We start from the raw sequence: 24,065 nt of genomic DNA, 5'->3' as shown, positions 1-24,065 counted from the left end.
ATTGCTAGGGGGATACCTCGGCGCCCTAATCCTCGTCGGTCGAGTGGACGGGGAACGTTCCTCTCCTCTTCAGGTTTCTCTGTTTTCATTCCGGCAGCGCCGGAGGCGGTCAATTGCTTAAACGTCGGTAATTATTGCACAAGCATTACATAAGTAAACAGAGTCCCGATCGCGGCGCGGGTAGGGGGTGGCGAAATAAAGGAAGAAGAAGAGGAATAAAAAAGAAGAAAAAAGGCGCAAATTACAGTTACGGCCGGGGCAATTCACGTCCGTCGCCGCGCGTTTACCGGCCATTAACGATCGTTTCGTCTTCGTTCCTCTTTGTCAGTGCCCGCGCGACTCGGCGCGGCGTTTCCGTCCACGCAACGTGATCACAAGACCGCTTTTCGCGAACGCGCGAAAATTACGCCGAGACCCGTGGGTGGCAGTGAGTAATCGCTCGGCCGATCGATGGATCGCCCCGGGCGCCCGATCGTTTCGCTACCGATCGTCGATCTTGCCGAGAATGCGCTTCATTCGAATCCGTTTGGGCAATGCATTAACACCGGAACTACCGAGTGCTAAACGAGACTGATATGCAGCGAATCGCATAATACAATATTCGGACGCTTTTAACACGAGAAGTGCCAAATATCAGCTCCGAAGATTCTTAGAAAATCCGAGTAGTTTAATTAATGAAAGCGAAACTAGACATTTTAAATGTATTACAGCGGATGCTGTCTTAACCCTTTTGAATTCGAAAGACTCCTATGAAATTCGGTTTATCTGGATATATAATAAAAATGAATTTCTGAACCCAGTCAAAAATCACTGTCTGTCATGTGTCACTGACGTGGCAGTTAACGTGTTAAAAGGATGACAACTTTATTAATATTGCACCATACGAATTGGATTTTTTGTTAGAAGTTAACCCTTTGCACTCGAAGCTATTTTAACTCCAAAACGAAACATTTCTTCCGACCTAGAATATTTCCCTTCTATATATTTTGTTTCATGTTATACATACGAAAATGGTGAAATTTACTCGTTCAATACTGAAGTGTTTAGTCATTTATTAAACACAAACAAAATAATAATGAATAATGTACAAAATATCTTGAATAGTGATACAGCAATTTTTAGTGGCGCCTTACAGTCGCCATTCGAGTGCTAAGGGTTAAACCATTGGTCCACTACACGACGCGGAAAAAATTTTTGAAATAATTATAATTCATACAGATCTGCAAAATGTGTTCTCTCCATTTCCAACGTAGGCCTACATAAAAAAGTTATGAAATACAATTTTTAGTATTGTCTCTGCAATTATTTCAAATTTTGTTCTAACGTGTCAGAGAAATCCAAATCGTATGGTTCACTGTCAAAAATATTATCGTCCTTTTAAAAATGGCCGAATCTTGCTGTGAGTCACTGTATCCCCCGAGGCAGTAAATATACAGAAAATGTATCAAACAATTTTCCGTACGTTTTTTAATCACGTTACGCGGTGGCCTATCCTATCAAAATTAATAACGAATCACATGCCCCTCGAGGTTTTTGTAATCTGACCGAACGACCACGTGAATTTGTCGAAAGAATGGCCACGTTGTTCGAGTTTTGCGCTTCTCTGTACACGGTGGATCGAATGACGAGTTCAGGAGGAGCTTCGCGAAGGTTTTCGGCGGGCAAAGAAAGCGGCGCGGGCCCGCGGAGATAAATTTACCCGCGACTCGTTGTCGCCGAAGCGCCGTTCGCGCTCGTACCCTCGTTTCTTTTCCCCCGAGACGATTCCGGCTGGCCTATGCGGTCGTTTTCTTTTCGCTAAGTCACAAATAGGAGCGTGCCCGGCCTGCATCATCGTGCTCCGGCCAGAAATTAATGGCGTCGGGACGCGGCCGAACGCGGACCCCGACGCCTGCCGCTGATTTAGAGTGTCACGATTCGGCTCCGCGCGGTCCGCATTTAAAAAGACCAAACCCCCTTTAACAGCTTGTCCGCGAACAATCCGGTCGGCGAATTTATTGTCTCGCCGATTCGCCGAGTTCCTCGATCCTGCTCGAATTTGTTTATCGTTCACTGAAATGCAATATGAAAATCTGCGTTCGATTTTCGAATTTTTATCGAGGGTACGTGTAGAACACCTTAACCCTTAGCACTCGAATGGCGACTGTAAGGCGCGACTAAAAATTCCTGTATCATTAATCAAAATATTTTTTACATTATTAAATTTGTTTGTATTTAATAAATCACTAAACATTTCGGTACTGTACGTGTAAATTGCACCATTTTCATATGTATAGCATGACAAAATGTATACAGAAGGGAAATATTCTAGATCGGAAGAAATGTTTCGTTTTAGAGTTAAAATGGCTTCGAGTTCAAAGGGTTAATCCTGTAATGTTATCCTGGGGTCTCTCCAGCACAATTCATTTTCGTGTCAGCGTTGCAAGAGTATTGTAAATAAGTTTCTTGCACTTTTATCGTAAATTTTGACTTTTTAGGAGGGTCCCAGTGTGGTACTGTTTAGTTCGAGAAATCTGTACACAGCTTCAGAGTTAACACTAATGGTGGATGATTTCTTCTTTCACGATTACTGAAACTGTGAAAACGTTTTCACGAGAAATTGTTTAATATATCTCTTCTTTGGAGTACAAGTTACCATAAAAATCGTATGAAATCTGAGAAAATTGAATCTTGCTGTTATTATAAAGGGATAAGTCTGTCACGTTTAGGGCTCGGTGGTTCCAGTGTTAAAGTGCAGTAGGGCCCCGTTAAAAGAGTGCAGATCAATTCAGTAATATACATCAATCTTAAATACAATAGTGCTTCCTTAGATTGGAGACACGCGTTGACAATATCCGGTTAGGTTTGTCTAACCGGTGTTAGTCACCGACCCCTGACCCATTTAATCGAGAGTCCCCCTAAATTCTAGCAGCTGTGTCACTAGATGTCGTTGCCTTACTTGGAACGCGGGGATTCCCGATCTCCCGTGACGTAGAAGGCTTCGGCGAAAGTTGAAGCTTCCGGCGAAAGAACCGTGTACTCTCTGAACTAAACAAATACGAAGGAAACAGAGAACTATACCGTGAAACAATTCTCCCCGAAGCACAAACGACGCTTGACCTCGCATTAGATCGGCGCGTTACATAAAGTGCAACAATGTTCCCTATCGCGTTCAATAAATCGCGACGCTGGAAGCAACAAATCGCCTTTTAATATCAGTCGAATCTGCATAAACGCCGATTTGCATGTCGTCGACGAGCAGATTGAAATGCATAACGAACGAAACGAACGTCGAAATCGCGGCGGGTCTCGAACAGAATTCAGGAAGCTCGAGTCCCCGGGTGTTCCCATTGGGCGAAATTTTGCATACGCGACAACCAGTTGCCACAGAAAATTATAGGCTTGCTGACGGGCGAACCTAAGTCGATCGTTGCGGGGAATCAACAGCCGGAATGAGTCGCTGTGGGCAAGGTGACGTCTCCGCAACCGGCGAGTTTCCATTACGCTAATCCGTAACGAGATTGAAATATTCATAGGCGAAACAGCTTTTTTTATGGTGTCCGCGTTCGTCGTCGTTTTCATGGAAACGTTCGTAATCGAAGCGCCCGGAGCTTGCGGACGACATGCGTTTTTGCGCGACGCCATTACCTCGGTACTTCCGTAACGATAATCGAGTAGTATCGTCGCTGATTTTATCCGTTTCTTGGGTTATTATAGACGTCATTAATGACGCGATCCCGAGTTTCGGAAATAAATAAGCGATCAGCCGTTGAATCTCGATCGAAAATACTCGAGATCGTGGATTTTTAACGACTACGGTTAAGTAGAGTTTTATTTTCTACAGTGACGGCCAGCGGATCTTTATGCAAAATAAAAATTGCCCGATCGCGAGATACTGGAGATGCATTTATTTCTTTTCTGTCGTGGCACAATAACGGCCGACGATAAGATTGTTAAAGAAACAAATAGCCTCGATAAAATATGGATTGCACATGTTCGTTGTTTGCGCGCGATGCTTATGAAGCCGCGGCGCAGAAGCGTTTTCTGGACTCACGTTTCATCTTTGGGGGGAATTTCGATCCTCGCGATCGCGAAACGTGCTAATTCCTCTAAAACGGCGTTCTAAAACGTTTAAATCTTTTGGTTTTTAACACCTCGCGCGACAGGCGGCCTCGCGCATCGGCGTGGGTTTTTGGCACATCTCGTACCGAGCGGAAGCATAAATTCGCCGCGGATTCGGTATCAACGTTTGGATTACACTTTATTTCGATTTATGCAATTGCCGTGGACATTATTCCACGATTCATGAAATCCGAATGTAATGCGACGAAAGGTGCTCTAGACGCGATGACGGACGATGAGATTTCGCAAGTGTTAACTCGACGACAGCGGGGATCAAACTCGAAAATAAATCCTCCAAAATCTTGCTGCGATACCAAAAGTATATTCTATCATTTCTTTTTATTTTTCTAATAAAAATTGCAGCAACAAATTAACGGAGTTCTATCAGAAACTTTCTGTCCATTGGACACAATCTAATTGGCCAGTTAACCGAGTGAAATAAAATTGACATAGTTTAATCAACGTAAATACGATATAGTTTACACCAGCATGAATATCACAATAAAGCAAAAGCACCATTTGTTCAGTTACGATTAAAGTACTGCGGTACTTTATGAAAATTTCAGAGCCGATTTTATAAAAAAAAAAAGATGTAGAACAAGTTCGATTTATCAACCAGAAAATTCCTTACAGTAGGCGTGGATCATTATTTATTACAATAAATGTTTTCTCGCGTGTGAAAACTGTGCGGACTATAAATGCATAATGATCACAACGCTGCGAAAGAAACGCCTCCTAGCCGGGTGCATCGAAATGCAAGATTTCCGAGGCAGTATTTTTCATTTTCGATCGCGATCGAGACGGAGAGTGGTAGGGTTCGATCGCAGGCCGGTCACTGGTTGATCGATCCAGAGATTCGCGAGTAGCCAGCCTCTTGGCCCCTCCATCTATCGTTCGGTCTGGTTTGGAGCGAGCAGGATCCAATGATCGTGATTCTCTCCCTTCTCGCGAATCCGTTCGATCTAGCTAGACACGGCCCTCCGAGTTCGAAGGTCACGGCGACACTAACGCGCCGGTACTGTTCGTATCTGCGCGCCGAGTTGCCGCGCGAGCGGACCCCTCGCTGATTGGTCAGTTGTCCGCGGAGTGGGGGAGTCTATATAGCGAGACGCGCGACGCGCCGCCGCCAGTGTTGCGCGTGTCTTCGTCCGGTGATGATCGAGGTTCTTCCCGTCTCGGATCGCTTTTTTTCCACCGTCGAATGATCCTGACGATCGATTCGATTGTGCGTCCAGTGTGTTGATACAGAGTTCTCTGGTAATAGATCTTTCGGATCTTCCGAATTTTCTGGAAGAATTCCAACGGTTCCAGATTTGTTCGCGAGGGTTGAAATATGTGACGGGAACAGTGGATCGAGGGAATCGTGGCACGGTATACGAGAGATCGTATGGATTGTTTGGATGAGTGATAGATCGTCGATCCTCGGGCACGGAGCGAAGGGTGGTTGCGTGCCGAATCTGCCAGCTGACTATTGATTGTCGGATCGATCGAACGAACCTGGGAACACGCTTCCCGCTGCCATGACAATGGTCGTCAACAAGATCAACATGTCGTCGTACCCAGCGCCGCGACGCACTTTCTTCTCCGGCCTGCACACAAAGGTAAACCGTGAGCATCTTGTTTCGGCTTTTTGGCGGGTCGTTGCTCCGTAAACGTTTCTCGGTAAATTCGATACGAAAATAAACATTTTTTTGGAGACCCTTCGCCGATTTTTATTAATAGCCTTTCACCGCAGTCGAAGACACCAAGCAGATTTGCGATTTCCCAATCATTTCTTGAACAGTTGTCGGAATCGTTGCCAGGAAAATATTGGGAGCAATAAAAATTATGACGATCCTTTGTTCACTTGAAAAACACTCGACTAATATTTATGAGCAGCCCTTTATCGAAGATTTAATAACAATTTGGAATTCCTCTGTAATTCCTTGAATAGTTTGAATGGTTAGCCAGGAAATTAACAAAATTGTCTTTTGGGATGATTATTAAGGAGAAAGTAATGAAGGTCCTTCTTAACATAAGTGCCCTTTGGATGGAAAGTGTGGATCTGAATTTGTTAGAATAATATACTGAAAATCGATATAAATGCTGTAGAATCTTTCAATCGTGAAAAATGAATGTGTGTACGATTGCTCAGTAGTATTGAGACAGAAAGAATCGATTAAGAATGCACATTAATTTTCCAGTTCCCCGAATCAATGAATTTTTAATTATCGACAAAGTCTGCTGCGTCAGGCACGAATTTAATCAACTTTCTCCAAGATAAGTTTCGTAACTCTTTCTTTCTATTAACGATAGGATCGAAACAATCCGACAGGTCAGTTTTTTATAGTAATTTTGCCATTAAGTTGGTTATTCATTCTGTGCTGGCCTTTATCTTACTGCTTCGTTCGTTCGTCGAGTCACGCTTCGATATGCATTCCTTTATAATGAATCCCTGAACGATAATTACCGTAATAAGAATACACTCGCCATTGTCGGTTTTCCATTTCATTAAGTAGCTAATCAAAATTCCAGTAATAATAATAATTATAATAACAACGTTCCCTTGGGACTCTCATCGAGCCCGTAATTGTTTCATTATTTCTATATTTATTACGGTAGCCTTCGACGGGTATTAAAAACCTCGTAACAAGAATTACAACAATTGATACCAATAGAAATTCCTGCATAAATGAATAACTGAGCGCACGAAGTGTAATCGCCGGGTATCGTAAAAACATGCCGAGCAGAAAGTATGGAATAACTATGTTCAAACTTACTTTCGTTGGATTCTTGAGCATTTTTAGAAAGCTGCGCATATTCTTGCAGGGTGCTCGAACAAACAATCAGATAATAAACATTAAGGATTACCGTAGAAACCGTATTAATGAGGAAAGGGAAAAGTGAACGGTTTCTGAATCGCTCCATGCAATTGAAAAACTGTGATCTATCAATAATCTAATTACTTGTTATTTTCTCTATTGCTTCTGAACAATACAGTGCGCAATAAAATACTGAAAACAATTCGTTATTGACACCAGGTGTACGGGACCTGTGAAAATGACGGGTTCTAACATTTTTAATGGAAGATTGTCGAGTGAGAATTTTTCCACAAATTTATTTCCTTGGGTGTATACTGTTTAAAAAAATTGGATAAAAGTTCTTGATATTTTTATGAAGTAATCTAACTTACTCTTTAGTGATTACTTTAAATTCAGACAACACCGTGGAAGCGTGATGGTAGAGAGAGCAAACTTTCTAATAAGCGAATGATAAATGTCCGCTGGACGTTGTCGCGACCCTGTGCCCGATGCACCGAGTCGAGGCGCAGAAAGCGATGCGTTTCCACGATTGCATTCATCTGGAAAGACAGATTAGCCTGGTAGCTCGGCGCAGCACCTATCCTGGATACTCCAGAAATGGTGGTCGAGCGTGGTCGACCGCTTCTACGGTATTTTCCCGATCCACGGGGCGATAAGGCTCGTCCCTGATCCTCTCCGCTCGTTGTTCGAGCGGGGAGCAACGCGGGTTAACGGTTCTCTCAGCGCTGCGTCGCGAGCATGCTTTCTCCGGGCCGGTTTCCATCGAAAATTTATTCACCCTCCTCGGCCGATCGTAAGATGCGTTTCCACGCGCGCGTTTAGTCGGCGCACGTATCGCGCGCGAAAGACCAGTCCGCCTCGATTATGCAACCCCGCGGCCACGACGTTCCTCGCTTCGTTTCGTGGAAACCGATCCTGACGATCGATCTGACGGACAGGTCCAAATACAGTAATGTCTCGATCGATGCGAAACACGCGTGCACGATGTTTCGGAAAAAAATTATCCTCTACAATCGATTACAATGAGGACACTCTTCGTCGTTTGACATTATTTCTCCATGAAATTTGCACGAGCTTGGTTGTGACATTTTTCTGATTAAAATGAGACCAAACACGGTATGCTTCGGGGCATTTGTTCTTGTTAAATCCTCGGTGGAGTGGAGCCTCTATTATCCGAACACTGCTAGACCTTCGAGTAATCGAACTCGAGGAAACTTAAAAATTTGATAGACCAAGAAAGGTACCAGAAATTCGTGTGAAAGACCACAGGTGTATAAACAATGATTAACGATTTTAATTATTGAAGCATACCCCTCGAAAAATTTGATAGACCAAGCTTCGTCGTTTGAAATTATTTCTCCATGAAATTTGCACGAGCTTGGTTGTGACACTTTTCTGATTAAAATGAGACCAAACACGGTATGCTTCGGGGCATTTGTTCTTGTTAAATCCTCGGTGGAGTGGAGCCTCTATTATCCGAACACTGCTAGACCTTCGAGTAATCGAACTGTAGGAAACTTAAAAATTGGATAGACCAAGAAAGGTACCAGAAATTCACGTGAAAGACCACAGGTGTATAAACAATGATTAACAATTTTCATTATTGAAGCATACCCCTCGAAAAATTTGATAGACCAAGCTTCGTCGTTTGAAATTATTTCTCCATGAAATTTGCACGAGCTTGGTTGTGACACTTTTCTGATTAAAATGAGAGCAAACACGGTATGCTTCGGGGCATTTGTTCTTGTTAAATCCTCGGTGGAGTGGAGCCTCTATTATCCGAACACTGCTAGACCTTCGAGTAATCGAACTCTAGGAAACTTAAAAATTTGATAGACCAAGAAAGGTACCAGAAATTCGTGTGAAAGACCACAGGTGTATAAACAATGATTAACGATTTTAATTATTGAAGCATACCCCTCGAAAAATTTGATAGACCAAGCTTCGTCGTTTGAAATTATTTCTCCATGAAATTTGCACGAGCTTGGTTGTGACACTTTTCTGATTAAAATGAGACCAAACACGGTATGCTTCGGGGCATTTGTTCTTGTTAAATCCTCGGTGGAGTGGAGCCTCTATTATCCGAACACTGCTAGACCTTCGAGTAATCGAACTGTAGGAAACTTAAAAATTTGATAGACCAAGAAATGTACCAGAAATTCGTGTGAAAGACCACAGGTGTATAAACAATGATTAACAATTTTAATTATTGAAGCGTACCCCTCGAAAAATTTGATAGACCAAGCTTGCAGAAATTCATATAAAATACATAGATGTTTAAAGAATCCGGAGACAGAATTTCGTTCGGTGGAAGAGCGACAGAATTTGCGCAGCGACCTGATTCAAAACAGGGGATCCACGACGATCCACGGATCTCCGACGATTTCCCGGGTCCGGCCGTGAACGTGACCGTCCGGCAGACCACCGACGAAACCATCCGGTTCGACGACGTTGGCGAAAAGAATGGGTGCGCGTTCGGGTGCTCGGTGTTTTTCGCTGGTTTTCTGGCCCGTCGCCAAGTTATTTCGACCGGCCGCGTCTGGTAATCTTCTCGCGCGGACTCCCGATGGCTTACGTAACCTGAAACCAGCTTGGAGTTTGTTAAACCCCGTTCCCGATCTCTTCACCTAAAAAAAGGTTTCCCGTCGCGAGATCGTTTCGCGTCCGGAAGAACGGGAACGTGTTGATCGAGCTGAAAATCGCGAGCGATCACGTTTTGATTCGAAACTAGAATCTTGGCTGTGCATCAATCGGTACCCTAAGATTTTCCGTCTCGAAGGAAATATGTTCCCGACTTTTTATGAAACTCTAAGTTCTGTATTTTTCTTGGCGATGACCAACCCTTGAATTTTGACAGTCGACCCTTAATATTAATTCTGAGGAAAATGCGTGTTCTGTATAGTTTCGTGGTCGACAGTCGTCCATGCTGAAAGGGTGAAAGCAACCCTTGAATTTTTCCAGTCGACACTTAGCATTAATTTTGATGAAAATGCTCAGCCCAGTAGTTAAGGGTTGAATCGAATAATTTCGTTTCGTGTTTAAAAAAGTAAGGATTTTTTCCACCCCTCCGACAAGGACGAAGGAGAGATATTGGTTCATGAACAGAAGAAGAAGAAGTGAAGAAGAGAAGAGGTTGACAGTCGTTCATGCTGAAAGGGTGAAAGCAACCCTTGAATTTTGACAGTCGACCCTCAACATTAATTCTGAAGAAAATGCGTGTTCTGTATATTTTTGTGGTCGAGAGTCGTCCATGCTGAAAGGGTGAAAGCAACCCTTGAATTTTGACAGTCCACCCTTCACATTAATTTTGATGAAAATGCTCAGCCCAGTAGTCAAGGGTTGAATCGACCAATTTCGTTTCGTGTTTAAAAAAGTAAGGATTTTTCCCACCCCTCCGACGAAGGAGAGATATTGGTTCGTGAAACGAATTTATTTCAATCGAACCTAGACACCACCGTCTATAAAATTGTCGAAAGCATTGATTTTCCAAGGATCAAAGAAAACAACTGGCAATTGATTTATAGCACATGGACGGTATCGGTAAATCCTCATTCATGCATCTGCAGCACTAAAATTGCTTTCTATAAATTCGATACGTTTCCGAGAACTGGCTCTCGTGCAAATTTCGTGCAGAATCGTCGTGCACGTCTTCTCTCGGAAGAAAAAACAAACTGTTTCGATTTAGGGTGAGAGGAAGAGTGGGGGAGAGGGAGAAAAGCTCTCGCGTCCAATTTTTCTGACGTCGACGAAGACGACGGCAAAGAAGCTCTGATTCCCGCTCGCTGCACTCGCCGGCTGTCTTCGAACCGGTCGAATTTAGGTCCGCTTAAATATAGACCGGACAAGAAGCGTTTCTGTCGCGGCCGCGAAATTCTGCCTGGCTCCCTCTCATTAGTCTCTCGTTTCTCGCGATTCATTATTTTCCCTTGGCCGCGCCTTTATCGCCTCTGTTCAACAGATCGCTCGTCGCTTCGCGGCCGATCACTCGCCTCCTCTCCGAACGCTTCCGAAATCCAAGAAACCTCGGAAAGACCGGTTTTCTTCTAGATGACAAATGGACTGCCGATCTTACTGCGAAATCAAAATTCTCTGCCAGGTACTACCATGTACAAACCATGTTTCCATTCGACTCAACCTCCAGATGACTTTGAAATAAATTGTCCGGTGACAACAGACTAATATGAACGAGTGAAATATACTCTTGAAGACATTCCTTTAAGTGAACTTCTGTCGAGGTAGTACCGTACTAACGATCATTTTACTCGTTCGGCTGCAAATTGGTTTCGAAATAAATTGTTCGACGACCACTGATTTAGATAGATGTACGAGCGAAACATACTCTTGGAGACATACTCTTAACTGAACTTCTATCGAGGTAGTACCGTACTAACGATCATTTTGCTCAGTCGAATGCCAATTGATTCCGAAATAATGTGTTTGACGACCACAGACGTACAAAAATGAACGAATGAAACTTACTCTTGGAGGTTAAGTGAACTTCTATCGAGGTGCTACTGCACAAATAATCCTTTTACGCGATTCAAGTCGCAGATAATTTCGAAATAAATGGTCCAACGACAACAGACTTACAAAAGTGAACGAGTGAAACATATTCTTGAAGACATTCTTTTAAGTGAACTTCTGTCGAGGTAGTACCGTACTAACGATCATTTTACTCGATCGGCTGCAAATTGGTTTCGAAATAAATTGTTCGACGACCACCGACTTAGAAAGATGTACGAGTGAAACATACTCTTGGAGACATACTCTTAACTGAACTTCTATCGAGGTAGTACCGTACTAACGATCATTTTGCTCAGTCGAATGCCAATTGATTCCGAAATAATTTGTTTGACGACCACTGACTTAGAAAAATTGTACGAGTGAAGCATACTCTTGGAGGTTAACTGAACTTCTATCGAGGTGCTACTGCACAAATAATCCTTTTACGAGATTCAAGTCGCAGATAATTTCGAAATAAATGGTCCAACGACAACAGACTTACAAAAATGAAGAGTGAACCATACTCTTGGAGACATACTCTTAAGTGAACTTCTATCGAGGTAGTACAGTACTTACGATCCTTTTACTCATTCAACTACCAATTGATTCCGAAATAAATTGTTTGACGACCACTGACTTTGAAGAATGTACGAGTAAAGCATACTCTTGGGGTTAAATGAACTTGTATCGAGGTACTACTGCACAAATAATCCTTTTACGCGATTCAAGTCGCAGATAGTTTCGAAATGAATGGTCCAACGACAACAGACTTAGAAAAATGAACGAGTGAAACATACTCTTGGAGGTTAAGTGGACTTCTATCGAGGTAGTACTGTACTGGCGATCCTTTTACGTAGTTCAACTTCCAGATGACTTCGAAATAAATTGTTCGGTGACAACAGACTTACAAAAATGAACGAGTGAAACATACTCTTGGAGGTTAAGTGGACTTCTATCGAGGTAGTACTGTACTGACGATCCTTTTACGTAGTTCAACTTCCAGATGGCTTCGAAATAAATTGTCCGATGACAGCTAACTCATAAAATTGGACACGTGGAACACTCTACGGAAGTAAAAGCGAACTGCCATCGAGGTGCTACTGTAGAAACGATCCTTTCACTCGGTGCACCTCCCAGTTGGTATCAGAATAAACACTAACGGCAACAGGCTTACAGAAACGAATGAGCAAATCGGAAGAATAGAGATTAGCTGCCAGTGGAGAACGTTAATCGTCGGAATAGGTGTTCCCGACGAATCTCCGCGAAGCGTGCAGTCCTTGGTTGGCAACTGTACAATGCAGAATGCATTCGGCGGAGTCGCGGGTCGCGTTGCAACTCGGCTCGAGCGGAATCGACGAGGCGCGGGTTAATCGTTTACCGTCTGGTCCGGCTTGAAAAAGAAACAGTGAGCCCGGGAGAGCCGTGGACGCCGTAAAAGCGAGCGCGCGAGGCATAAAAGATTCATTTTGCCAGCGAGGTGACCCTGTCGACCCAGCATCCGCTCTCTGTGGGCGGCTCGCTCGCTCTCTCCTCGTAGCGTCTCCTCTCCTCGTCTGGATCACTCTCTCTTTTTTTCTCTCTCTCTCTCTCTCTCTCTCTTCCCCTCTCCTTTCCTCTCTGACTCGTTCCACGCGTTTTCTTTTTCTATTCCGCGGCCCTCCTTTCGAGGTGAGCAGAGAAAAAGGACGGGGGTAGAAGGGAGGCTGTGGCTCGTTGAGACAATCAAGCGACAGCTCGTTAAGTGTAACTGGTACTAAATTGCCGAGAGTTGGGAGACCGCCGCGGCCCTCACGTCTCACGGATCCACCCGGGATCTCTTCTCTTTTCGGAGAACCCTCTGTACGCCCCCTCCCCCAAAAACTGGTGCATAAGACCGGAAATCGGGGCGGAAATTCGCCAAAATTTTGGAACGCGAAGCTTTCTGTCTGCCGGATTTATACGTCTATTAGGTTCAACAAGAAGATAGACTGTGACATCAAAGAAGCGCAACAGACAAATCTCGCCTTATAAAAATGGCGACACTACATTTATCGAAATTATCGGTAATTTTCAGCAGATGCTTGGACAAGGAAATTAATTCCATAAACGAAATTCATCATTTCAATCCTTGAAAATGTAATAAAAATATAAAACCAGGCATTTGACCGTAAATTTAAACCAGGACACAGATTTAAGGAATTTAAGAGCTCAATTGTATTCGTCCCTGAGCGACAATATTATTAGGCGAAGACCAATTTTTATTTTGCAGAAAAATCCGCGGTCTATTGATCAACCCCTTGCCGTACTTTGACGAGTCATGAGAATCTCGGACCAAACGTAAACATTAACATTGCGAGTCAGGTTCGTAGTGGTAATATCACGTCAAACATAAATATCACGAGTCTGACTCGTATTCAAAAGTTCGAACCAAACGTGAATTGGCGCTTGGGCCCGAATTCTTCCGAGCTAAAAGGTACGGCAAGGGGTTAACAATAAATATGCCAATAAGCTTCCGTAAAGGCTGCAGGATCTCTCCATTTAATTTGTCTGCCAAGGGGTTCATGTAACCGGGGGTCAATAAAAGGACGAACTATTGCGGGATCGCGAAGGGTCAAAGGTTTCTGCGTCTCGCGATCGCGCCGGAGGAGCTCGCGGAAGCGCGCGGTCCGGTGCGAGGCAAAATGGAAGGTCGTGGTTCGTCGCCGGCGGGATTACAATATCAAATTGGAATGAATTCGAAGGTAGCGCACCGGTGAAAGTGAGCCCGGTGCTCGCAAGTGAAAGTCACGCCGAAGAAGACCTCTCGGGTCCTCCCCGCGAAAGGAGGGTGACCCATTGATATTAACGCCGCTTTAACGATCACGGAACATCCATTTAACGAAAGCGATCGTCGCGTGCCACGGGTTCTACCCTGTTATTCAATTTATCACCGCACCGTCGGTTTTCGATCCCGCCATTTACGGACCCGGTCGTATTTAATCTGCACCGGGCCGCGGCGAAAAAACTCGCCCGAAATAGAATCGCCCTCGTGACAATTGCCCATTCGTCAAGGCGCGTCCTCCTCTCACTGTTCCCCCATCTGAAATTAGTCGGAGCATTTAAACACTTCGTCCAATTGCAGAAAGATTGCCTGGCAAATTAATTCACCCTGTCCCTTCGCCGGAAAATGGAAGTTGTATTTCCCGACGTTAGAATCGTTGACAGAAAATGTGTCTTACAAATTATGTTTCGGGTGAAGATCCTTTCAATTCGTGTTCGGTCTAGCAAGATGGCGTCCCCGGCGGTGTTTCCGGCGCGCGTGCATCGGCCCGGAAGTGCCGTAATAATTCGAGCAAGCCGCAAGCAATTCGTGGAACGCGTCGTGTAACGGGGAACGAGACGCAGAAAACGCGCGTGTATCTACGGGCGACTTTCACAAAAGCCGCGTGTCGACGTCGAACCGGATGCGTTTAATCTGCGGCCGTAAAGCGACACGGAGGAGACGCCCTCACCCTCTCCCTTTCTCCCGGTCTCTCTGAAGAGAAGAGAGACAGACGAGCGCCACACAATAGTAATTACCCGGCGAGATGAGCAGACGAACGGCTTGCGGATGAATGAGCCAACAAGAAGAACGAGAGGAATTATTTACGCGGCTGGTGGTGATCCCATTAAATAATCGGCCGGTTGAGCATCGTGGATCCTCTTCTCTCGAGAATGAGAGAGAGAGAGAGAGAGAGAGAGAGAGAGAGGGAGAAACAGAGCGAGGGGGAAGACGTTTAACGAGCTGTCGAGCTGATATTTATCCAACGGACGTCAAAGAATTACGTAAAGACTGGCAGACTGGTTGTCGTTGTTCTCCGACCGCCGACAAAAGCTGGGTCACGATCGATCGAGCGAGCTCGCATCGCTCTTGTCGCCGCTAATCGCGTATTCCGAACGGCGTGCCGTGACCCAAGCCGCGCTCCGGAATACTCGAGAAGCGTTCTCCTTCGATGACAAGTCATCGCCGACTGCGGTCCCCTCGATGATACGCCGTCCTTTGCATTTCTCCGATAGGTGTGGTGCCACGCCGGCGCGCCTCGCCACGGTAAACAAACATCGTTCATATTCCTCCCATCGATCCTTCCTTTGCATTAACTAAAATATTTTTCGGTAGCTCGATAGCGGTGCACGGTGCCCTGAAAATCTTGAGGGAATCGCCTGTATCGTTCCCGGGGAAAAAATTCCGGAAGATCACCTAAATTCAGGGGTGCATTTTGTACCTTGTGCGAAATTGTTCCGTGGAGTCGCCTAAACAAAATGACGTAGTTCAGTACGAGACCACGAGTGTGGAAGCGTGTTTAAATAATACCTAAGGTGGGTGTGTCGATGTGTCCTCAGTTTTGGGGGAGGATTTTTCACGTATTTAAAGAATTAAAATGGCAGGGAAAAATCGAATTGTGCCACGTGATAATACCGAATCTATGACTATGAACAGCAGTAGTTAAAAATCATTTCTCCGTTTTCGGTATAGAAACTCGGAGCACGATAGCGGTGTACCGTATCCGGAAAATTTCGAGGGAATCGCCTGTATAGATCCCGGGGAAAAAATTCCGGAAGATCACCTAAATTCAGGGGTGCATTTTGTACCTTGTGCGAAATTGTTCTGTGGAGTCTCCTAAACGAGATGACGTAGAGACCATGAGCGTGGAAGCGTGTTTAACACGTTGACTCCCATGTCACCCATATGTGGGTGACGGAATTATTTGTCCAGGTTTTGAAATGAATTTTTACGTTAATATATTCGTCGCACCAAATTTGATTAGGATCTGTCAAATTCAAGAAAGTTGGAGGACTACTCAATATCACACATTTCATGTCTTTCAATTTTTATTTCATTAAAAAACTTACTTTGATTTTATGGAATTTTTGAGGTTTCCAGCTTGGCGGTCAAAGTGTTAAATAATGCTTAAGGCGAGAGTGTCGATGAGTCCCCAGTTTTGAGGGGAAGATTTGCAATTTATTTCAAGAATCAAAAACGCAGGGAAAAATCGAATTGTGCCACTTGATAATACCGAATCTATGACTATGAACAGCTATCTACAGTAGTTAAAAATCATTTCTCCGTTTTCGGTAGAGAAACTCGTACCCGGAAAATTTCGGGGAAATCGCCTGCATAGATCCCGGGAAAAAATTCCGGAAGATCACCTAAATTGAGGGGTGCATTTTGTGTTTTGTGCGAAATTGTTCCGTGGAGTCTCCTAAATAAGATGACGTAGAGACCATGAGCTTGGAAGCGTGTTTAAATAATGCTTAAGGCGGGAGAGTCGATGCGTCCCCAGTTTTGGGGGAAGATTTGCAATTTATTTGAAAAATTAAAATCGCAGGGGAAAATCGAATTGTGCCACTTGATAATACCGAATCTATGACTATGAACAGCTATCTACAGTAGTTAGAAATCATTTCTCCGTTTTCGGTAGAGAAATTTGTACCCGGAAAATTTCGTGGAAATCGCCTGTATAGATCCCGGGGAAAAATTCCGGAAGATCACCTAAATTGAGGGGTGCATTTTGTGTTTTGTGCGAAATTGTTCCGTGGAGTCTCCTAAATAAGATGACGTAGAGACCATGAGCTTGGAAGCGTGTTTAAATAATGCTTAAGGCGAGAGTGTCGATGCGTCCCCAGTTTTGGGGGAAGATTTGCAATTTATTTGAATAATTAAAATCGCAGGGGAAAATCGAATTGTGCCACTTGATAATACCGAATCTATGACTACGAACAGCTATCTACAGTAGTTAAAAATCATTTCTCCGTTTTCGGTAGAGAAACTCGTACCCGGAAAATTTCGTGGAAATCGCCTGTATAGATCCCGGGGAAAAATTCCGGAAGATCACCTAAATTGAGGGGTGCATTTTGTGTTTTGTGCGAAATTGTTCCGTGGAGTCTCCTAAATAAGATGACGTAGAGACCATGAGCTTGGAAGCGTGTTTAAATAATGCTTAAGGCGGGAGAGTCGATGCGTCCCCAGTTTCGGGGAAGATTTGCAATTTATTTGAAAAATTAAAATCGCAGGGGAAAATCGAATTGTGCCACTTGATAATACCGAATCTATGACTATGCACAGCTGTCTGCAGTAGTTAAAAATCGCTTCGACCCGCGGCGCGGATTGGCGCCCGTTCCACGCGGTTCCTCGCGGTGTAATCGGCGATCGGCGAGTTCGCGCGAGACCGGTTTCCTCTTCGGCGTCGGGTGTCGGGCGTTCTATTCCTGCGCGTCGTGTTTCTGTTGTCGTGGAAATGTCACGCAGACCGCGGCGTGTTTTGCGAGCGTAAAGAAACCGCCGCGTAAGCAGCGGCTGCGAGAAATGTCACGGCTATGTGACGCGCATACGTCGATCCACCTGGAGAATAGGCTAAAAGATGATGGGCATATGTACGCTGTGTATAGGTACGTACGGTACAGCATAGAAGTCGCCGGCCGGTAAGATTACACGCTATCCGGAGACAATGGCGAGCATGAGATTACGGGTATTCGTGTGGCGCACGTGTGTCGGTCGATGCCTCGACAGCAAGATGATACGTTTCGCGGCCTGGCAATGCGCTGGGGACCAGAGATCTTCGTATTGTTAGGTGCATGGGTCGCCCATTTTTGCGGCTAAATGATCGCCGCAAGCGGATAATGGAGCTGTCACTTTGGCTCGAATTCGTCTGGTTAACAATCTGAAGGATACGCGATCTTCAGGAATTTTTTGCGAAAGGAGCAGATAGCTTCTTCTTAAAACAAGTTACCGATTCGAATGTACATATATTGTACTGTTTGCAGTAATTTTCTTACTGCGAAATCTTAAAAATTGACTGAGTAACAAATTCTTTTCGGCTACGCAATCAAGCTAGACAATCTTAAAGAAACGCGATCTTCAGGAATTTTTTGCGAAAGGAGCAGGTAGCTTCTGCTTTAAACAAGTTACCGATTCGAATGTACATATATTGTACTGTTTGCAGTAATTTTCTTACTGCGAAATCTTAAAAATTGACTGAGTAACAAATTCTTTTCGGCTACGCAATCAAGCTAGACAATCTTAAAGAAACGCGATCTTCAGGAATTTTTTGCGAAAGGAGCAGGGAGCTTCTTCTTAAAACAAGTTACCGATTCGAATGTACATATATTGTACTGTTTACAGTAATTTTCTTACTGCGAAATCTTAAAAATTGACTGAGTAACAAATTCTTTTCGGCTACGCAATCAAGCTAGACAATCTTAAAGAAACGCGATCTTCAGGAATTTTTTGCGAAAGGAGCAGGGAGCTTCTGCTTTAAACAAGTTACCGATTCGAATGTACATATATTGTACTGTTTACAGTAATTTTCTTACTGCGAAATCTTAAAAATTGACTGAGTAACAAATTCTTTTCGGCTACGCAATCAAGCTAGACAATCTTAAAGAAACGCGATCTTCAGGAATTTTTTGCGAAAGGAGCAGGGAGCTTCTGCTTTAAACAAGTTACCGATTCGAACGTACCTATATTGTACTATTTGCAGTAATTTTCTTACTGCGAAATCTTAAAAATTGACTGAGCAACAAATTCTTTTCGGCTACGCAATCAAGCTAGACAATCTTAAAGAAACGTGATCTTTAGGAATTTATTGCGAAAAGACTAGTAGGATTTTTCTTTAAACAAGTGTCTGGTTTAAAAGTATATATATTGTACTACTTGTAGTAATTTTATAGTTGCGAAATTTAAAAAATTGCCCGAGTGACAACCTCTTTTCCAAGACTTGTTTTCTGAAGGCCGTCGCGCATTGAAGATGATCTGGGAGAAACGTGACCTTCAGGAATTTTTTGTGAAAAAAGTAATAGGATTTTTTTATAAATGAGTAGCTGACTTAAAACTACATACATTGTACTACTTGTGGTAATTTTTTCGCTGGCAAATCTTAAAAATTGTTTCTCTAAGACCCACTAATCGATGGGTCCAATTTCTTGGAGCTGGGTCAGCCGAAATCGAAAATTCATCAAAGTAAAACAATGAAGTTCCGTAGCGTTCAAAGAACTGTTGCGAAATTGAACGGTGCCATTTTCGCGACAACAGCGCCGAAGCAATGGTATCCAAAGAATTCGTAGGCGTACCTTCGCACGGCTAATGACCAGATATTTATGGAACGGACCAGTTTACGGTATTCCACAGAGTTTCGCAAGTTAGCCGCAATTAATACGGAAAACGGCGTCTAATGGCCCCGTCCTTGGCCAATGGAAGAATCGTCTATCGCGACGTTTAGATCTCGCTTAGCAACGACTGGAACGAACTGGTATCCGCTCGTTAGCCGACTAATTAGCATCACACTGGACACGACTACCGTTAATTACAATTTCTTATTTCTTTCCTGTTCGACGTGTCCAACGGAGACCCGAAACGTCCTGCATTCCTCTACCTCTGTTGCAAACATTCGCATTGAACGATCTTCGTTCCACGATTTCCACCGGAAGTTCGCAACAATTTTACGTAACGTCGCCATTACGATCTCAGTTTTATTTTCCCATTCTGTAACAACCGTGCTCTTTTCCCGTCACACACCCCCCCCCCCCCCCGTCCGGTTGAACGTTAACGCGCGGACGATAGTCGACGATTTCAGCGAGTTAATTAAGCGACAGACAATTACCGTGCGTTCAGTTTATTTAGACGTGACTTTTTTCCCGACGGTTTACGAGCCGGAACAATTGGACACGGTTTCGCAACGGTTTACGAGTCGTTCAATTAGAGATTTCCTCCATAAATTCCCGTCGCCGACAGATGCGCCCGCGTTCCCCGGCTCGGAAAGCCGCCGACAGGGTCGCCTGTGGGACATTAAAAAATGTCTGACTCTTTTTTTTTTCCAACGGGCGATCGACTCCACCTTCGTTCCCCTCCGGCTCTGTGTCATTATCCGCGGGCTGAGTTAATCGAGCGTTTTCTTGCGGCCTCGTTACCATCACCCGCTCCTTCGTTTCTCGAATACCGGCGACCTAAATGCCAAACGTAATCGGGCAGACGTCTGTGAACCGAGCGAACGGTGGTTCGTCCTGTCCCGCGTACGGTCGGCAGTAGACGATTTTTGCAATATTAAAATTAAACAGAATTACAGTGAATTCTCGATATACGTCGCGAAGGCCTGGGTGATAAACGTCGCGGAATTATCCCCACTACCGCGGGGCAACGGTAACGATTCCCGGGGTCCGAGCTTCATGGCCCCTCGCGAGATATACTCCACAGTAGTGGGGACAATTCCGCGACGTTTATCATCCAGGCCCTGGCGACATATATACAGAAATCACTGTACTACAGTAACAAATTCCTGTTTGGCCCCTGTAACCTGCAATTGACGGAAGCAATTTTTATTTCGCATTAATATCCGCAGTCCAGTCGTTGGATTACTCAATATTTCGGATAATGGAGGTTCTACTAAATTGTGTATTAAACGAGCAAGTACGCTCTGAAGTATGTCATGCGTGGGCTCAATTTAATCAGAAGAACTTGGCCAGTATATTGGCAAAATTTTCACAAAGGAATAGCTGAGAACAAAAGTTCGCCGTTAAATTAATATTGTATGATATTACCTAACCTCTGTTACCGCATCCTATGGAACAGGAGTTAATTGTTGATAAATATCTTGCACACACGCGCGAAGGCACGATTGTAATGTCAAGGTATATCAATCGACTGCGATCGAGTGAACCGAGCAATTCTCGTGGCACGAGGCGTCCCCGCTTCCGTGTGTTCGAGGAGATGCACTCTAACGCAGAAACGCCTGACGTAATCGAGCGCGCGATCGCGGTCATTTACATCGCAGTTTACAGATCTCGCCTCCTCGTCCCTTGAATTCCCAGTCTGCTGGCCTCGAGACTCGCAGGTTGATAATCCGCTCGAGTGGCGCCGTTGCTGATTAGGGACGCCCACGTTTGTGCACCCTTTCTGCTCGACTTTGTCCCTCTTTCTTGTTCCTTCGTGGTCTCTTGTCACTCCGCCGGCTGCTACAGCACCGAGCTGCATTTATTATCGACACCGAGGACTCGTAAAAATCCTCGACTTCCGGCGCCGAGCCTCGAGAACCGGAGAATTTTTTAAGTCGATGGTAATTTATAGTATTTACGATTTTTAATCATCGATACACGGCGCCGGACCTGTTCCGTTGATCGAAGCACGAACCGTGATCGCGTGGAACATGCATACGAGTTGCTGGGAATTAAAAAAATTAATATTCTAGGTATTAGAATTATTTTCTTGTAATAATAATAGTGGAATTCTTTATCTGCCGACATTGTCTCAACGAAACCGCACCGAAAGATATTTTCAGTGTCTCACAATTTCGTCAAAGCGAAGTTTTATTTTCGTTTCACTTTGTTCTTGTTCTGATAATTCACAAGATGTCCCATAATTTCGTCCACGGTTGTCCGTCGATGATCGCGTGACGATTTCGCGAAGGTCGACCGTGGGCGTATCGACGCCATAGTAATTAAATCTGCGCGGCCTGCGGCGCCTCGTGCTTGTAATTTCGAATGGCCTCTTCTTTGAATCGCACCTAAACGAGCCTTGTCTCTCTTTGTGTTTCAGGTGAGTCCGCCCGTTCGGGATTTCCATTTGAATGGTCGCCGAGAAATCGTGACGTGGAACAACCGAGGTACAACAATAGACGGTCGCATTTGCAAAACGTCTTCTATTGTCAACGAAAATAGGACGATTTCCACGTTCCAGAGAGCCGCGTTTTGTTCTCCGATTTTTCTCGACTCCGCAATGAGAATGCCAAATTCTTTCCAAGTACAAATTACCAAATACTTGTCAACTACATTTTAGTAACCAAAATTTTCTTATGCCTCAAATTGAAATCTGTGATCGTCCAAGGATGTCAAAATTTTCAACCGTTCTGCTATCTGTCCGCAAAAATATTAAAAATATTCAGAGTTAAAATTTAATTTGGAGCCAGAAGAGGATCACAAATCTACAGTTTGATTTGAGAGTTCGCTAGCCGTCGCTAGCGAAAGAAATCACGCCGCGAATTATGCAGTCTGCGCGAAGATTCTTTCGTGCCTCGTCAGACAAATGGCGGCTAGAAAAATGTCACGGTAGCCAGGTCGGTTAGCATCGCGCTGTCTGGGCATCCTAACGGTGCAGCGATCGTTAGTCCGATCATGTTGTCCCTACAATCGCTGCGACACGAAGCAGTCGACTTTCACGGGCCTGACGATGACTCACGTGTCGTCGCGAAGCTTCTTTTCGCGTTCTCCTCGCTTCTGAACGAGAATAGTATTAAAAAGACATGCTCCCCTTGCGAGTCAGAATCGGATCCTCTCGGAGACCTTGAACAAATTGATTTAAAAAATACCAGGTATAAATCCAACGTTAACATGAATTACAGCACATCCATTATGCTGATCTGAACAACTACATATCTCCGGAAACATTTTCCAAGATTTGCCGAATTTCGTTCTTCAAATGTCACCGTACCAAATTGTCTGCTGCAGTACACTACCAAAAAGATATCTGGTCCTACAAAGGAAAAGGAAAGGGGAAAAATTCAATTGTAACATGAACGACAAGGTAAATTGTTGCTCGTGCGGCTAAAGCTGAACAACTTTCCCTGAAAAGATTTCCCAAAATTCCTCGAGTAACAGCGCGCATGACGCTGCCCCGGCGTCAGCGGACGTTCGCCGGATTCTGGCTCCGTGGTTGGCGGTTGCAGCGAAGCAAGCTGGCATCCGAGCTACGTCTACTGACCCAGAGGTGAGAAAAAGGAAAAGGGGGGCTGTCGATGACCGCGCTCGCGCGTCTGGAATTCCTCCGTGAGTCATCGGCATTCGCCAAGGGGGCTCCCTTCTCGGTATGGGAAGCATGGCCTGTTCCAGTGTCCTCGCGTCTCCATGCACGGTTCACCATGACTCAACCGAATTTCTTGTTACTAAACCCCCTGATCTCTCCTGTGCCCCCGAATCCAGATCGGACGCGCGAATCTTCGGGACCAAGAATTCGGAGAAATCGTCTCGACGGATGCACCCTGCAGTCGAATCCTGGATGCTTGGGAGCTGAGTCCTAGAGATCTACCGATAGACTGATCCCGAATCATCGACAGATCGATCGTCGATCGACGGGCCGCGGACTTTTCAGTGAAATCAAAATTGGCTCTTGGTAGAAGCAGGACCTACTCAGTAATTTGCTTCTTTGCAAAAATATTGCGGATACAATGAAGAAAAGTGACAGAAAAGTCAATTAATGTGAAAGATCCTGTTTTTCACGGTGTTTATTTACCAAACAAACGAACAGTTGATGTTTTCGCACAGTCCCGATACTTTTCCGCGTAATCGTGACCGAGCGCGCGGCATGAACGAACCGGCGGCGGATGAATGGACGAGTCCGTGAATCATTCGAGGAGGAAGTTCAAGGCCGTGCGTTACGATACCGAGCCACGTGCTCTTGTATCGCATAATGCGTTATCAAGAACGCGTAATGCGTGCGGTGGGCAGAGACATTATTTCCTCGTTTGCGTGCATCTCTACAACGAAAAGGGTCGCCGATCCCTGGAAAATTCGATCCTGGATCTTTCCGACGATCCAACCCTCTGTAATCCCCGAAGAATCCTAAGTGCGGATGATCCGTGGTCATTTACCATCGACGTTATCCTTGCCGACGTTTCTTTGAGCTGAACTCTAAAAAATTGTCAGCTTTAGGATCGATCTTTGAGCAGCAGGTTGGAGAAA

At 44.6% G+C, this 24,065-nt stretch overlaps 1 protein-coding gene across 3 annotated transcripts in view; it reads left to right on the top strand.

Moving 5' to 3' along the window:
- The window catches only part of Sarm (sterile alpha and armadillo motif), a 136,028-nt gene that overhangs the window by 62,546 nt on the left and 49,417 nt on the right, over positions 1-24,065 (top strand). Inside the window, exon 1 of one of the 3 annotated variants that reach the window (XM_076798185.1) lies at positions 5,236-5,702. The exons of the other annotated variants lie outside the window; for them this stretch is intronic. Within the exon in view, the coding sequence (XP_076654300.1) occupies positions 5,622-5,702 (81 nt within the window). The 5' untranslated portion in view covers positions 5,236-5,621. Of the gene's footprint in view, positions 1-5,235; positions 5,703-24,065 lie in introns of those variants that run through there. 3 annotated transcript variants of the gene reach the window in all.

The sequence above is a fragment of the Halictus rubicundus genome, chromosome 12, assembly GCF_050948215.1.
Source record: "Halictus rubicundus isolate RS-2024b chromosome 12, iyHalRubi1_principal, whole genome shotgun sequence".
NCBI lineage: Eukaryota > Metazoa > Arthropoda > Insecta > Hymenoptera > Halictidae > Halictus > Halictus rubicundus.
Note: the sequence above shows the minus strand (reverse complement) of the source record. Positions and strands in the feature narration are given on the sequence as shown.